The sequence below is a fragment of the Meriones unguiculatus genome, chromosome 14 (assembly GCF_030254825.1).
Source record: "Meriones unguiculatus strain TT.TT164.6M chromosome 14, Bangor_MerUng_6.1, whole genome shotgun sequence".
Taxonomy (NCBI): domain Eukaryota; kingdom Metazoa; phylum Chordata; class Mammalia; order Rodentia; family Muridae; genus Meriones; species Meriones unguiculatus.
The window spans coordinates 47,749,305-47,765,383 of NC_083361.1; the positions used below are offsets into that span (position 1 = coordinate 47,749,305).

General features: G+C 33.0%; 1 protein-coding gene and 1 long non-coding RNA gene across 9 annotated transcripts in view; one reads left to right on the forward strand and one right to left on the reverse strand.

The window, feature by feature from the left end:
* Positions 1-16,079, reverse strand: part of LOC132647205 (uncharacterized) — a 220,862-nt gene that overhangs the window by 106,935 nt on the left and 97,848 nt on the right. The gene's annotated exons all lie outside the window — the stretch shown is intronic.
* Ube3a (ubiquitin protein ligase E3A) overlaps positions 1-16,079 on the forward strand; it is an 88,620-nt gene that overhangs the window by 8,049 nt on the left and 64,492 nt on the right. For 2 of the 8 annotated variants that reach the window (XM_060367244.1, XM_060367245.1), the window contains exons 2-6: positions 5,131-5,195; positions 7,337-7,455; positions 9,356-9,451; positions 10,841-10,885; positions 12,218-12,295. The exons of 1 other annotated variant lie outside the window; for it this stretch is intronic. In XM_060367244.1, the coding sequence (XP_060223227.1) occupies positions 7,436-7,455; positions 9,356-9,451; positions 10,841-10,885; positions 12,218-12,295 (239 nt within the window). In that variant the 5' untranslated portion in view covers positions 5,131-5,195; positions 7,337-7,435. The remainder of the gene's footprint in view (positions 1-5,130; positions 5,196-7,336; positions 7,456-9,355; positions 9,452-10,840; positions 10,886-12,217; positions 12,296-16,079) is intronic. 5 more of the 8 variants (XM_060367251.1, XM_060367250.1, XM_060367246.1 and 2 more) reach the window with 4 other exon arrangements.

The window sequence follows — 16,079 nt, forward strand, 5'->3', positions numbered from 1 at the left end:
ATGATTTTTGTGTAACAATAAGTAATCTTCTAGGCTTGAGAATTTAATATGAAGTTAAAGAGAAGTAGGCAGTACTAGATCATCCAGGACAATACCAAACATCTAGTCTCCCTTTAACTATTAATATGCTGGTGCTGAATTTGACAAGGCATTCTTAGGAAGGCTAGAGTGTGTGTGTGTATGTGTGTGTGTGTTCGTGTACGTATATGTATGTGTGTGTGTGTGTTGTATCTGTTGCTAATTCACACAAAAATCTGAGAAATTGAGACTGATCTTTTTAGAGGTCAAGATGTAATAGCTTTACTATTTAGAGACTTACTCTGCTTAAAATTGTCATGTTATAATAATAGTATTTACTTTTTATGGTTCTATGGATTAAACCCAAGGCAACTTCCTATTGCTTAACTTTATACCTAGCCCTTTATATTTTATTTTAGTGTTTTTTTGAATAATTACTACTATTAATATTATGTAGTATTTGGGATGTTATGTGTGTTTGGGCATAGGAGTGCCACACTGGTGATGTGGAGGTCAGAGGATAATTTAGTAGAGTAAGTTCTCTCAATTTTTCATTTTTGTCCCAGTGATTTAATTTAGGTGTCAGAATTGTATGACACAGACTTTAACCTACCCACAGAGCCATCTCACCAGACATACAATTTTATCATAAAGCAGGAAGATTGGGTCACATAATTCTTCACGGTCTCAGGGCTTTGCTTTTAGCTTGGGCATTGTATACTCAGATTTTTTTTTTCTCATTGAAATATATGGTATAAAATACTTAAAGCATTTAACAAATAATTTAGCAAAAATCTACCTACCACCCAGGAATATAAATGATGCCAGTTTTGATTTTCTTTTTTTAGAAACTTAATCCCTTCCTCCAAGTCCTACTGTCTTCTCTTCTTACTCATGTAACAGGTTTCTTGAGGTTCTTGAATATCTCCTTTTTTGTATTTAAATATGACCCTTTCTCATATGTGGTGTATCATGATTAAGATTTTATAGGTATGTTTCATACATACCAGTCATCAGTTTACACATTTTTACGATGTATATGTTGACACAATTAGATTTGTTTTTTGCTTTGGTCCATATAAAGAGGGGGTCTTTTTTTTTTTAATTAATATGAAAGGCTAGTAAGTTCTAACATTGAGTTGAATTTTTCCCCAATTTTTTTTTAACTGTCACTTGTATCCCACATCTCTCATACGCTTTATTTTTCAATTGATTTGCTCTATTTTGACATCAGTGATTTTATTTGTAATGACTTCATATACAGCTTTGAAAATTGGGATTTCAAGACTCCCTACTTTTTTTTTTTTTTTTTTTTAATTTCTTGGCTCTTTTTGGACCTTTACTCTTCCATAATACTTTAAAACCAGTTTTTCAAGTTCTTTTGGGGAATTATACCTCATCCTTTTGCTTGTGGCCTTGTTTGTTTGTCTGTTTCTTTCTTTCTTTCTTTCTTTCTTTCTTTCTTTCTTTCTTTCTTTCTTTCTTTCTTTCTTTCTTTCTTTCTTTCTTTCTTTCTGTGTCTGTCTGTCCTTTTGATTGCTTGGTTTGTTTTTTCAAGGCATAATTTTTCTTTGTGTAGCCTTTGCTATTCTGAAACTCACTTTCTAGACCAAGCTGGCTTTGAACTCAGACATCTGCCTATCTTTGCCCCTGGAGTGCTGGGATTAAAGGCATATGCCACCACTACCTACCTGTGTATTTCTTAACATAGCATTTTTGAAGTTCATTCATATTGTGGCATATAATATTACTTTTTTTTTTTTTAAATTGCTGACTGTTATTCAGTCATCAGCAGACAGGTTTTACGGTTGCTTCCAATTTGGCTTATTATAGTGTTTTTGTCAGTATATGTGTTCAGCTTTCATTGTAAACATACAACATTCTCTTGATTATATATCTTGATGTGAATTGCCTGGAACATAAGGTAACTATTTGAAATTAGAGGCACTTTTAAATTTGTCTCAAAGAGTGTGTGTGTGTGTGTGTGTGTGTGTGTACATATATGTATAAAATAGTTTTACTAGCTGTGTGTGAAGGTTTTGATTTTTCTATTATTGATGCTATTATTGTCATTATTTCTAGTCTTTTTAATTGTCACTGTTCATTTGAGGTTCACTAAAGTTTTAGAAAGAATAGTTTGTTATTTTTTAAGTTGGCTTTGAGAGATGAAGAGGGGATAAACTGCGATAACCCAAGAAGATTGATACTTCAGGATGTCATCAAATGTGAACAATGTTTAGATGACTGGTTGTTACCATATAACCTCAGTCAATTCATTAAAAATTTTGAATTTTTAAAAATTTAATTGTATTTATATATTTATGTATTACAATTCACTTTGTATCCACGCTGCAGCCCCCTCCCTTGTCTCCTCTCAGTCCCACTCTCCCTCCCTCTTCTCCCTCTATGCCTTTTCCCTAGTACCGTGATAGGGGAGTACCTCCTCCCCTTCTATCTGACTCTAGAACACCAGGTCTCGTCAATACTGGCTGCATCATCTTCCTCAGTGGCCTGGTAAGGCTGTCCCCCACTCAGAGGGAGGTGATCAAAGAGCCAGCCTTGGAGTTCATGTCAGAGACAGCTACTGTTCTACTTTGGGAAGCCACTTGGAGACTGAACTGCCATGGGCTACATCTGAGCAGGGGCTCTAGGTTATATCCATTAATGGTCCTTGGTTGGAGTAGCAGTCTCAGAAAAATATCCCTGTGCCCAGATTTTTTGGTTCTGTTGCTCTCCTAGTGGTGCTCCTGCCCCCTCCAGGTCTTTCTATCTCCCTCTTCCTCCATAAGGATTTCTGCACTCTGCCCAAAGTTTGGCTATGAGGATCTCCTTTGATACCTCTATCAGTGGAGTCTTTCAGAGATCCCCTGTGGAAGGCTCCTGTCATGTTCCTTCTCCTACTTCTGTTCTTCTCCTGCTTCCAATGTCTATCCTGTTTGCCCTTCTCAATGAGCATCTTCCCTAGGGTCCTGCTTGTTGTTTAACTTCTTCTAGGGCTGTAGATTTTAGTATGTTTATCCTATTTTATATGGCTAATATCCACTTATAAATGAGTATGTATCATTTGTGTCTTTCTGCTTCTGGGTTACTTCACTCAGGATGATCTTTTCTGGTTCCCACCATTTGGCAAATTTCATGTATCTCCTTGATTACAATTATCCTTGAATTGTAATTATATAATTTATTATATATATTTTTAATATTTTTTCCTTATCTTCCCCTCAGCATAAGAGGTCTTGCATACTTTATTTACCATGGTGTTTTCAGCAACCTGTATACACACAAAAGCTAAATGACATGTTTTGAATGAAGAATTTAGGTTAAATAGAAATATGGGAAGAAGATGGCATGAGATTTTTTCCCCCCCAGGACAGTAAGATTGGTGATAATACGAATATATAGAGTAGGATGTTTTTTCTGTATGTGGGCGTGGTAATTGATTACAATTTTTTAATTGAGATGCTGAGATATTCGATGGTGTTATATTTTTGATAAGTGAGAGTTGGGGGTTGTAATGCCAAAGATAAGTGCTTAAAAATCGGTATGGTTTTGATATTAAGTCCAGAGATAAAATGGAATCTATGCATTTGTGTTGAAAAACACAAATTCATGCATTCATATTGTACTGAATCAGAATGACTACAGAGAACTCGACATGTTTGTTTCTTCTTCTGCTCTGCTTCTTTTTCTGCTTCTGCTGCTGCCTCCTCTTCCTTCCTTCCTTCCTTCCTTCCTTCCTTCCTTCCTTCCTTCCTCCCCACCCCCTCCTTTTTCTTCTTTTTCAGAGAGGTTTTATTTAGGATAGTCTAGAACTTACTACACAGCCAAGTCTTTCTTTAAATTTCTGGTCCTGTTGTCTCTACTTCCACAGTACTAACATTACAGATGTACTTTACCATACCTATCTAAAAGGTAAATTTTAATAGATTTTTTCATATTATATTGTTGTAAAGCTTGAAACTCAGTTCCCTAATAAGCTCTTAATGTTTTGTTGGTTTTATTTAAAATACTTAATGCAAGGCTGAGTATGGTGGTGTACACCTTTGATCTCAGCACTCAGGAGACATTATCAGGCAATCTCTATAAATTTAAGATAGCCTAAGCTACATAGCAAGTTCCTGGACAGCCAAGCTTATGTAATGAGACCATCTCAAATTAGTTAAGTCAGTTTATTAATCTGTCCTTCCATCAGTCCATCCATTCATCCATCCATCCATCCATCCATCCATCCATCCATCCATCTTCCATCCATTCATCTACCTATCTTATCTACTTACCTATAAATAATTTTGTTCCTTCAACCTGTAGAATAATGGATAGTTTCTTAATCTTTGGGATTAGGTTTTCTTGTTATGAGGAAACAAGATTAAAATACTTTAAGGACTGAAAAATACTCTGATAGGTTATAAATGAACTATGGACTGAATTTAAAAATCATTGGAGAGCTTCCTTTAAGCTTTATGATAAATTAGGTATTGTTGATTTGTAACGAGTTGTGATAGACATGGAATGGTTTTCTTATGTAATCCCACATTGTAATGGTTCCCTGTTAAGTGCTAGGAAAGCAGCTATATTCTTCTAGTACATTTTTCTAATTCAACAACTTTACTAATTAAGAGACTGACATTAAAGGTCTTAGCAATGGTTACAACTCTAGGAGTTAGTACAAAAATATTTATGGTTTAATGTAGCAGAAGTTTTGCATATAGAATTTAACTGAAAACAGAATTACTATAGGTGTTTGAAGTGAATTGCAGGATATGAACAATAATATGTTTTCAGCTTTCTTCAAAGGAAGCTAGGGGTTAATCTATGTGCATGAAGATGGGAACCATGGGCTTTGGAGGCTAGGGGTTAATCTTTGTGGATGATTTGGGAACCATGGGTCTCCCAGATGAAAATATTCGGATCACAGTCTATCTAGCTACCGGTTACTTATTTTGGTAGCAGGAGTAGGGTAATTTGTCTTCCAATATATTATTGGATCTTTATAAGTATTATTGAAGGTGAATTTACTTTAATTTTATAATGAATTTCAGCTTATTTTTTTTTTCTGAAAGACTATCCAGTTGTTTATGTTAAAAGAATTGAGTGAGGTGTTTTATATTTTAGGTTAAAAATCTCTTAAGAGCCTGATTTTAGAATTCACCAGCTCCTCAGAAGTTTGGCGAAATATGGTATGTTTCTGTTTTATCTTTTGAAATTCATATTGCATGAATTATTTTAATGTCATGGGTAGCGTAATGACAAATGTGTTCAGTAAATTTAGGCACTTGTCATTTTTAAAGGATCATGCTAGGTGCTGAGTATGCTACCAGTTAGACTGTTATGGATAAAAGTGGGGTACTGGAAGAATTTGTGAGTGATTACTGCCCTATGAGACATAAAGTAATGTGGAAAAGAAGATCAAGGAAATAGATTTGGCCGTTAGGCTGTGGGTATATTGCTAGTATATTATATACAAGGCAGTCTTGTGATAACCCACACAAGGGTTTTAAATCTACCTGTAAGGTAATTGAGATTAAAAGAGGTTATGTAACTTGCCCAAGATTTTCCAGGTAGTAAGTGATCAAGCAGACAATGGAATCTCAGATTGGCTTTGGAACCTCATAAAATGAAGAGATTAAAAGAGAGTACATAGTGTTCCTAGGAGTGTGTGTAATTCTTTAATAGATTAGTTGACTTTTGTAAATTTTGTCATTTCTGTGTTTTTAAGTTGGAAGTTAGATGCATTTGAATATTCTCAATCCACATAAACAATTAAGTAGTCTCATGAAAACTAAGGGAACTATTTTTTTTTTTTTTACTTTATTTTTTGTATTAATCACGGGTTATTTGCTTTGTATCCCAACTAAGGGAACTATTTCATGGACCACATCATTCATTTCAAGGATGTTGTTTCCTCTGTCCCTTGCTATCTCAATGATGACTAGAAAATCAGGGAAATTGGGTTAATTCTTACATGGATTATAAATATTTATTAGAATTCCCTTAAGTTTTTGTATATGCTTAGGCCAATTCTCAAACATTAGTGCTTCAATAATTCCTTCAGGATTCTCAGATACCTCTCTATTTTTAATTGGGTTATGGCTCCATGCTGTTAGCCACTTTATCTGCTTTGTCATTTTTTTAGGGTGTTAATTGTGAAGGGACCTTCCCCTTCCTAATCTTATACTTTTTTTTTCTTTTCTTTTTAGTTCATTTAAATTTGTTCTATGTGACTAGATCAGTGGAAAAAACTAACTGGATAAAATAATAACTCAGTACCGGTATATTGCAGACATTTTGTCAGAATTACAGTATGCTATGGAGGACTGTGAAACTTGAATCAGAAAGATTTGATTAAAACTATGTACAGGAGTTAAGAAAATTGAATAGGATATTCATATTTTGCTATATTATTTCATAGAAATGAGTCTATGAGATTGAGAATGAACATTCTTATAGACCCAAGGGTTTTTAAATTAATGTTCGATGTTACTACTTAAGTACAGTGTGTGTGTGTTTGTGTGTTTGTGTAACTATTTCATCAAGAATTTGCTTGTTTGCTAACTGATTTCTCTCATTACTTAGAGACTTTGTTATTCAGTCAGCTTCGTTTTAACTATTGCCACAATCCATATTCTAAAATTTGGCCTATTTTTATGTATTTAAATCACAAAACACTGTAAAGCAAAACTAAACTATAGCAAAATTCTAATGCTTACTGGAAAGTTAGTCAATCTTGTTTTATTTATTTATTTTGTTTTTATTCTTAATTTCAACATTATTTGCAAAATCTTGGGCAAGTCAGTTAATCTTATTCTGAGGATGCTTATTGTTAATCTTAGTGTCTGCTTTGGTCATGTAGAGTTAAAGTCAGTGGAATATAAGGGCACTGTTGATCATTGTATTTTGTAAAACATATAACGCTTCATTGAAAAGTAGTGAGTATTATCTTTATGAGAAATGCCTGGGACCAGATGTGTTTCAGATTTAAGAATTTTTCATATTTGCCATGTTCCTATAGACTTCTGGTTGAGCATATCTAATCTGAAAATCCAAAATCAGAAATGCCCCTAAGTCCTTTTTGAATTGCTGACATGATTTAAAACGTGCATTTTTTTAAGTTTTGGATTGAGGATATACCTCCATTCCTCAGGAGATTATTTAAGAAAATAATATACTGGAAAATAGTTCATAAAGGTTTTCTTATAATAATTATTCTTCTTATATAAATTTTATATTAACAACTTACTTGAAGCTTTAAAGAATATGATTTGAACAATGAATTAAGTTTATGCTAGTGTTCTAACTAAAGGTTTGTTTAATTTATTAGAATTATTAAGCCTACGTTCAGAGCAAGTTAGCAGCTAGACTCTTGTGACAACCGTTTTTAATCATTGACTCAAAGCTGTTATCACCCTGATGTCACCGAATGGCCACAGCTTGTAAAAGGTAATTTTGAATATTATTTTACAGTCTTTAAAAGGCTGTCATTGTAAAATGAATTATGTGCTATAAAAATGAAGAAAATGCATAGTTGGCAGGAATATTTCTGAGAATAGAGGACCTGAAAATTGAGCTATTTCTTTATTTAACGTCTTTTGTAAGATATTTATTACAGTGCCTTTCTTAACTGCCCTTCCATTCATGAAGGTAGTCATCAAAGACTTGTTTTTTTAAGTTTGAAGGTTACACTGTAGACATAAATATATGGGAAATGCCTTAATTAGTATTTTTAAATGTCCTTTTTATGTGGTAGATTAAAGGCCTCTCTAGAAGTGTTGCATATTTAGTAAAATTAGTCTCTTTTTTTCTCAAAGAGAATTATAGTGGCATTAAAAGCATAGAGTTACCTCTTTAAAAGGATGGATTTGTCAGCTCATTTTGCAGTGTTGAGATTAGTGGGTGTTTTGTGATCATATTTTCTCTTTTTCAGTTAAATACCTAAAATTGATACTGTAAAGACTTCTTGTCACCAGTGTTAACAAACTTTCATTTCTCAAACTTCAATTAATTCATTAATTTATAATTTATTTTTCTGGCAAACTTTAGGATAACTTGGGTCAATAGTAGTTTTCTCTTAAGTTTTTGGTTGTTTTTTTATTTTGAATTTGGTAAAATTAGGAGCATGTGCTGGATTCTTGTTTCAGATGTATTAGCAGTAAAGAAATAGTAAACTTTTTAAAAGTCAAAGTACAGCTTTGGAACTGTTAGTAGGTATTATATGTAGTCATAGTTTTGAAAGCTAATTCTTGTTTTAGGATATATTTTGGGAACTTGGAATATAATTGAGGTAGTCTGAGTAGACCTTATTCAGGTGTAGACTATTATCAAAAACATGTTTCTGTTGTGTTTATTTTTCACTTGACTATAAAATAAAACTGCAGTTTGAATGGAAGCAGCTTATGGTATATTAAAAGACCAAGAAGAGAAAAATTTGAGGGTAATAATCTTTCAATCTTATTTTACTCTGATCTTTCTAGGGTTGTCTTAAATTATTAGTTTGGCTTCATAATGTTTAATATCTTACTATAATATATGTAAATATTAAAGTGAGATCTAGTATATTTACAATACTTTTTTGACATTATGGTACTGGTATTCACATATAATTCTGTTTTAGGGAACAGAAATTGGGAAAATAGCCGTAGTTGGTCATTTAATGATATGGTCGATCAATTGCTCATTTTAGGCTCTTGAAATTTTGCAGCAGTTCTGTCATGTTCTCTTGAGATATGGTTGTTTTTCTCTTGTCTTATATTTTTCTTAATATTTTTTCTTATCATTTTCTAACCTCATTTTTTTTCTTTCCCTATTCATTTAGAACATTTTGCTTCTTACCAGCTTAAAAGCTTCTAGTTTGCCTTCCTTATTGCTGACAGGTTTATTTACTGTCTAATAACACCAGATATTAGAGGGTCAAATTAAAAAATGAGCTAGCTAGTATAATGTTTTAGTTCTTCCAGTTCTTTTGTATAGGATTTATGTTTAGAAACAATCTTAGGGCACTTACTTAAGGCTGGTGGAGACCATTATGTCCAAGGTGACTTGCTTGTTTTCTAGAGAAGAGGGTGGAGATGTTTTGCATTTTTCAGCACTGCCAAGCCCCAGTTTTCAGTTCCTATGTAATATTGTGTTAAACAGAATATATAAATGTACTCCTAAGAAAAGCTAAAATATTTGCGCTGTTGGGGTCTGTTTTTAATTGTGTTTATGTATGTGTGTTACTGACTTGGAATCTAAATGAATCACAGTGTTATTTTTAATATCTCACAAAAAATGAATATAGTAATTTTTAAATTCTTTTTTGTTTTTAAATTTAATTTTATGTGTATGAGTGTTTTGCTTGCAGGTATGTACGAGTACCACATGTGTACCTGATCCCCACAGAGGCCAGAAAAAGACACCAGACCTGGGACTGGAGTTACAGATGGTTGTGCGCAACTGTGTGGGTGCTGGGAGTCAAACCCTGATTCGCTGAGAACAGCAAGTGTTCTTAACCAATGAGCCACCTCTCCATCCCCTAACTTAAGATCCTTTGTTAAAAATAACTGCCATAACTGTGAGCCAAAATAAGCCTTACTACATGTTTGTTTTTTGTTTTTTTATAAGTCTTTTTTTGTTTCTTCTGATAAATTTACAAATCAATTCTTTGTTTCTTAAGCTGAAAATCTAAAGTCAGTGAAAAATTCACAAGAGTCTTTGTATAACAATTTGTAAATTTTACTTTTGTTTTTAATCCATTTTGGGAGTTGAGTATTAGAAATAGGTATAAAACCGTTTCACCATAGAATTTTGACTCTCATACATTAATGAATTATAGGGTAACAGATTGTTTCTTTATATGTATTTTATTTTGTGAAGCAGTGTCTCACTATGTAGTCCAGTCTGTCCTCAAAATAAGTATGATCCTGGATTAGCATTTTGAGTATAGGAATTATAGGAAAGTGCTGCTCTGGAATATGTTTTTTTAACCACAGGGAAAATTGGCTTATGTTCCATCCAATAAAAATGGGATGCTTTTTGATGTTTAATTTGTGTATGTTTTCTATATTAACTATTATATTAAAAATAAAACAACCAGCAGCTATTAAAGCTAAAACTAGCTTACAGTTATCTAGCAAATATACTACTCCACTTATATGTTAATGACTGATACTGTTTTTTAAGGGAAATCTAATTTCCTTGTTGAAAAACAGTAATTTTGATTAGAATGACACTTAACATTTAAACATGTCAAGACTTTCAAGCAGTATTTTAGTTTGAATTGTCTAGTTGCAGAATTGGCAACATTTTTCAGGGGACCTTTGTAATATTTTGAGAAACATGGTCTTTCCTGCAAGTACTTAACCTTTCTTTTTCAGTATACATAGATATTCTTTAAATGAATTTGACTTTCTTAGTAAAACAGTACTGAAAAAGAAATAACAAACTGGTCATTATCCCACAACGTAGTATATTTGCTCAGGCTACAGTTTGTTAACACTTCATATAATTTCAAGACTATGAATATCACTTTCTTAACGCAGGAAACCCAATTTAATAGAAAATAACGGTTTTGCTTTTTCATACATGTTTGTGTAAATAATTATGGCTTGTACTGATATGATATTTAAGTATAATGATTGCAGTTTCCTTTAAAAAAAGTTTTGAGATTTCTAAAGTTTTTTGTTACACATATTATAACAATCTGACCTGATTACTTTTTCCTTAGTTTTAAATCTTTTAAACACCGTTTCATTAAAACTTAAGTCTTGCTTTCAAATTTATCTTTCCTACTTATATTTCTGTCCCTTTTTGTAATTCACTAATCTTTGTCCTTAATTACATTTTACAGATCACCAGGAGAACCCCAGTCTGAGGACGTTGAAGCTAGCCGAATGTAAGTATAACTTGGTTCAGGCTATTCTGTGTTTTTAAGTTGTCCTGCATTGCTTTATTTGAAAATAATTTTCAGGCTTAAAATAAAAAAAAAGTAAAATTAAAAAAAAAGAAACAACAACGAAAGAACAACTTAAAATTGTATCTAGAGATTGGAACAAATCTACTTGTCCCCTTACCAAATACTTTCAAACCTGCAAACCATTAGATGGCTTAATGGTAAGTATATAATTACATAAATGATTCTGAATTATTAAAGATTTTGTGTCCTTAGCAGTTTTGGGTAAATAGGGAAATTAGAGGAAGATTCACTCATCTTAGTGCCTGCTGTTAATTAATTTATAACACAGGAAAGCAAGGTTGTTTAAATATGACCTCTGTTCACTCTCAATATAAGTCATCAGGTCCTGTGTTTTGAATATAAAGATGCTTAATAATTAGTTCCTACCTTCTGAAAGAGGAGATACAGATATTTTTTAATTATTGATATCAAATTTTACTTGGGATAGATTGAGAATATAGAGGAGTTCCAATTTGCAAGCGAAATCTAGTGCAGATAGGATGGAAATTGATGTGACTGGTTAAAACTAGATTGAGTCTTGAAATGTTACTGGGAAATAGGCAGCTGAAAGTTTGACTATAAGGTTCTGAAGCAGGACACTTGAGTGCAGAGAGAAGTGGGGAATTTAGATCTTTTAAAAATTTGACAGTGATGAATAAAAAAATAGAAATAAGAATCATCATGAGAAGAGATTAATTAGGGGACTGTGGCAATGACTTAGGTATATAGCACTTGCCATGGAAGTATGAAGACTAGAGAAGGGACCAAACTGGCTGCTAGGCCAGCAGGATTTGCAAGCTTTGAGTACAGTGAAAGAATGCCTCAGTAAATAAAGACCTACTGATGAAGACACTAGGTCTAGGCCTCTGGCTTCTAAACATGTGTAAATACACATGTTTAGATATGCGCTGCATATCCGTAACACATACACACACCTGTCTTCTGAAATTAGAAGGAGGCAAGGGTAGATATGTAGAGCTACGTTTAAGGAAGTTAAAAAAGGCTGAAAAAGTTAAGGTTTTCTTTACTGAAAGCAGATTACATCCTTCTAAATGCTAATGTACATTGTGAATTCAAGAAATGACTATGAAGTACATTTTTTTAAATATATGAGACTGTGTAACTTCTCTGATAACTTTAAAACACAAAGGTAGAAAATTTACTGTTTTTAAAGTATATAATTTAGTGGTATGTGGACATTAATATTTTCGAGCATTTATCATTAGAACTGTTTGCATTTTGCAATACTGAAACTTTGTATGCATTAAATAGTGACTTGTTATTTCCACTGTGGCTGGCAACTACGATTCTACTTTTTGTCTGTGAGTTTGGTGCTTCTAACTACCTCAAGTAAGTGCAGTCACAGCATTTTTTTTTTTTTTTTTGTTTGTTTTGATGATTGGCTTATTTTACTTAACACAATATCCTCAAAGTTCGTTCATGTGAAGCATTACTAGAACTTCTTGTCCTCTTTTTTGGGGGCTGAATGATATTGCTTGCTTGTATATGCTGTATTCTGCTCATCTATCTGTTAATGGATTAATTCTGTGTTTTAGCAATTGTGAATAATGTTGCTAAAAGCATGGATCTGTTCTTTGAGACCTTTTCTAAAATTCTTTCGGGTCTGTATCATATCATGGTAATTATGTTTTTAATCTTGTGAATATACCATAATGTTTTAAACAGTAGTTATACCATTTTATTTACATTCCCTACAATAAAAGCATTACAATTTTTTTACAACTTGGCTGGTGTATTAAAATTTCTTTGGGGAGTAGTAGTTAATCCTAATGGATGTGAAGTTGGCATTTTAATGTAGTTTAGTAAACAAGTGCTTTTTTTTGTTGATTTTTGTTGTTAAAAAAGAATGTTTATTTTATATACCTAGATAGCTGCAGGTATAGCAGAAAAGAGCTGCTTTCTTCATTAACCTTTTTTATTTCCCTCCCCTTTGAGACAGGGTTTCTCTGTGTAGCCCTGGCTATCCTGAAACTCTCTATAGGCTTGACTGGCCTGAAAGTCAGTGATTTGCCAGCCTCTGCCTCCCGAGTGCTAGGGTTAAAGCATGTGCCACCACTGCCTGGCTCATCATGTACCTTTTTATGAAAAATATTTAATGGTGTTCTGTAGACTGCTATAATTAGAATAATTGAGTTGGACTTGAATATACCAAAAACTTACAAAGCTGTGAAGCGGTTGTAGTTTGAAGAAGCAGACGAAATGTTAAAAGCATCATGCACTGAATGGCCCACTGAGTTTAGAAGCCTCATAGTACTTGCAGTTTTTAGAGACTTCTCCAGTAGTCTCTAATGAATAATACTTTTCCATTGTGTGCTAGCAGAATAGAGAGGACAGACTATTGATAGCGGCATGTGCAGAACACTTTTAGCATTAGAGCATTTTGCAATTACATACTATTATTGATAGCTGTGGTTGAGAAGGTTGTGTTGTTCACAAAGATGGTAAAGTAGTAATTAAGTCTCTTGTCAGATGAAGGCCAGAATCTAATGACGTCACTGCTGACATCCACTAAACATTTGAAGAACTAAAACTAATATTTTCCAAGGTCACAATTTTTCAAGGTTTCCAACTTTTTGATAAGTAAAAAATAATTACTCTTATATGAAAACAAGAAACTCTACTACTGTAGGCTAGTAACAGATATTCTTAAGAAAGTAATAGCAAACTGCCAATTATGTGGTATCTATCTTAACCCAGTATGGCGGTGCATGCTTTTAGTCCCAGCACTTGGGAGCCAGAGACAGGTTGGAATATCTTTGAGTTTTAGGCCAACCTAGTCTACAAATCACTTTCTAAGATAGCCAGAGCTGAACAGAGAAACACTGTCTGGAAAACCTTAAAAGAAAGGACAAAAACAACCAAACCAAAAACCATGTCTGTCTAACTACAGAGACCATATTGCCTTACTCTGTAAGTCAAGGATTCTTGAGGCTACAAGATGGCTCAAATGTTAAGAGCATTGACTACTCTTGTAGATGAAAGAACAATATGTTTAATAGATGATGCGAATAAAACTGGATATACATAAACAGAAGGATGGAATTATGTCTTAGTTAATATCCTGTACAACTGTCAGCTATTTGAAGGCAAGAAAAGATTTTTGATGTTAGTGTTTGTAAATGTTTTTGAAGACATGACTCCAACAAAGAATAGATTAATGGGATTATTCCAAACAATAGCTTTCTGCATGAGAATAGATGTAATTAGCAGTTACACACCCTACGGGATAAAAGAAAGCATACACATGCCAAGAAGTTAATACATAAACTGTTCAGACATAAACAGCTCATTGAAGAAGTGGACAAAGGATTTTAAATAAATGCTTCTGAAAAGTAATACAGGTAGGAAGATAGCTCAATAGGGAAAGTGCTTGAGCTGCCTAATCAGCATAAGGACCTGGTTTGAGAACTTCAGTAAACACTAAAATGCAGTGTGTGGTAGTGTACACGTAAAATTCTAGTCCAGGGGAATTATCCTACGAATATCTCAGTTGGTAGTCAAGTTGGTAAACTCTAGGCTAGTGAGAGAATGTAGAATTGGACTACATTCTAGAGGATGACAAGTGAGACTGTATTGTGGCCCACACATGGGGTTGAGGTGGAATTGGTTGGGCAATACAGATAAATGGCAAAGTGGTTAAATAAAAAAAAATTCTTTCTTTTACTTTTCTGTTATTTTGAGATTATTATTATTTCTCCCTTCGCTATACTCCCTGCAGATTCTCACATATACCCTTCCTTGTTCACTTTTAAATTTATTTATATATATTTTAAAATTTGTTTATATTTTTATTTTTTGAGACAGGTTTTTCTCTGTGTAGCCTTTGGTGTCCTGGGACTCGCCCTATAGACCAGGCTGGCTTCAAACTCAGAGATCCTCTTTCTTCTGCTTCCTGAATGCTGGGATTAAACGTGTGTACCACCTTGCCCAGCATCAAACTCATGAGAAAAAAATTCTTAACCTCTCTAATCATCTTTGAAATCTAAATTGAAACAACAGTGAGTTATCATCTCACATTACTAGAATTGTCATAAAAATATGAATGTTCATGGTGGTGAGGTTGTGAGCAAACAAATTTTTACACACAGTTGGTGAAATATAAATTAGATCAATTATCAAAAATAATAGGTTCCTCAAAAGTTTAAAAATAGAATTGCCATGACCTAGCTTCTATATTATAGAAATAGCAAAGTGAAATAAAATTAGTGTGTTCAAAGAGATACCTGCACTATAATGTTGTTTGCAACATTATAGTAAGCAGTAAGCAAAATGTAGAAAGACAACATTGTTTGTCAGTGGATAAGTAAATAAAATTGGGTATATATCGTGATGTAATATTTATACATTTAAAATGTCTGAAATTCTATGTCTATGACAACATAGGTAGAAATGATGGTCCATATTTTCAATGAAGTAAGTCAAGCACAGAAAAACAAGTGTTGCATGATCTCACTTGTACATAAAATGTAAAAACATTGATTTTTTTTTTCTAAAGTGATTGTTTCTCAGGGTGTACTAGATGATGGTCATAGAATACAAAATGGGAAATGGAGAGAATTTAGTTCAGGAAACGTATTATAAAACATGATGACTTATTAATGTATTTTTCCATGAATATCACCAATTGCAAAAGTACTGTGTATATGAGAATTTACATAACTTTCTTTGCTACATCTTGTTGCATATGATAAATATATACAGTTCTTATATGTTAACAAAAATAAAAGCTTTGGAAAAATTACCTGTGTCTTTATATATCAAAATTATTGCATGAATGAAAGTTTTTAACAGACTGATAAAATTGTAATAATCATAGATTTGGTGTTTAATATGTTTAACGTAAAGGAGTGATTGTTGGAAATAAACTGCAAAGTTCTTTTGTATTAACAAATACAAACAATTTTGGGGACTTTAATATTGGGACTTATTTACACTGACAACGATGTCACCCTATTGGTAATGCATTTGGATAGAAAGAAGTGTCCATTAGTGAATGAGTTTAATAGAACAAGAAAGGAAACCAGATGTATTATGTGAAAGTTTTATACTAGTTTGGCTCACACCTGCAGTCCCAGTACTTGGGAGGTTTTTCAGGGTTAGCTTCACCAATACA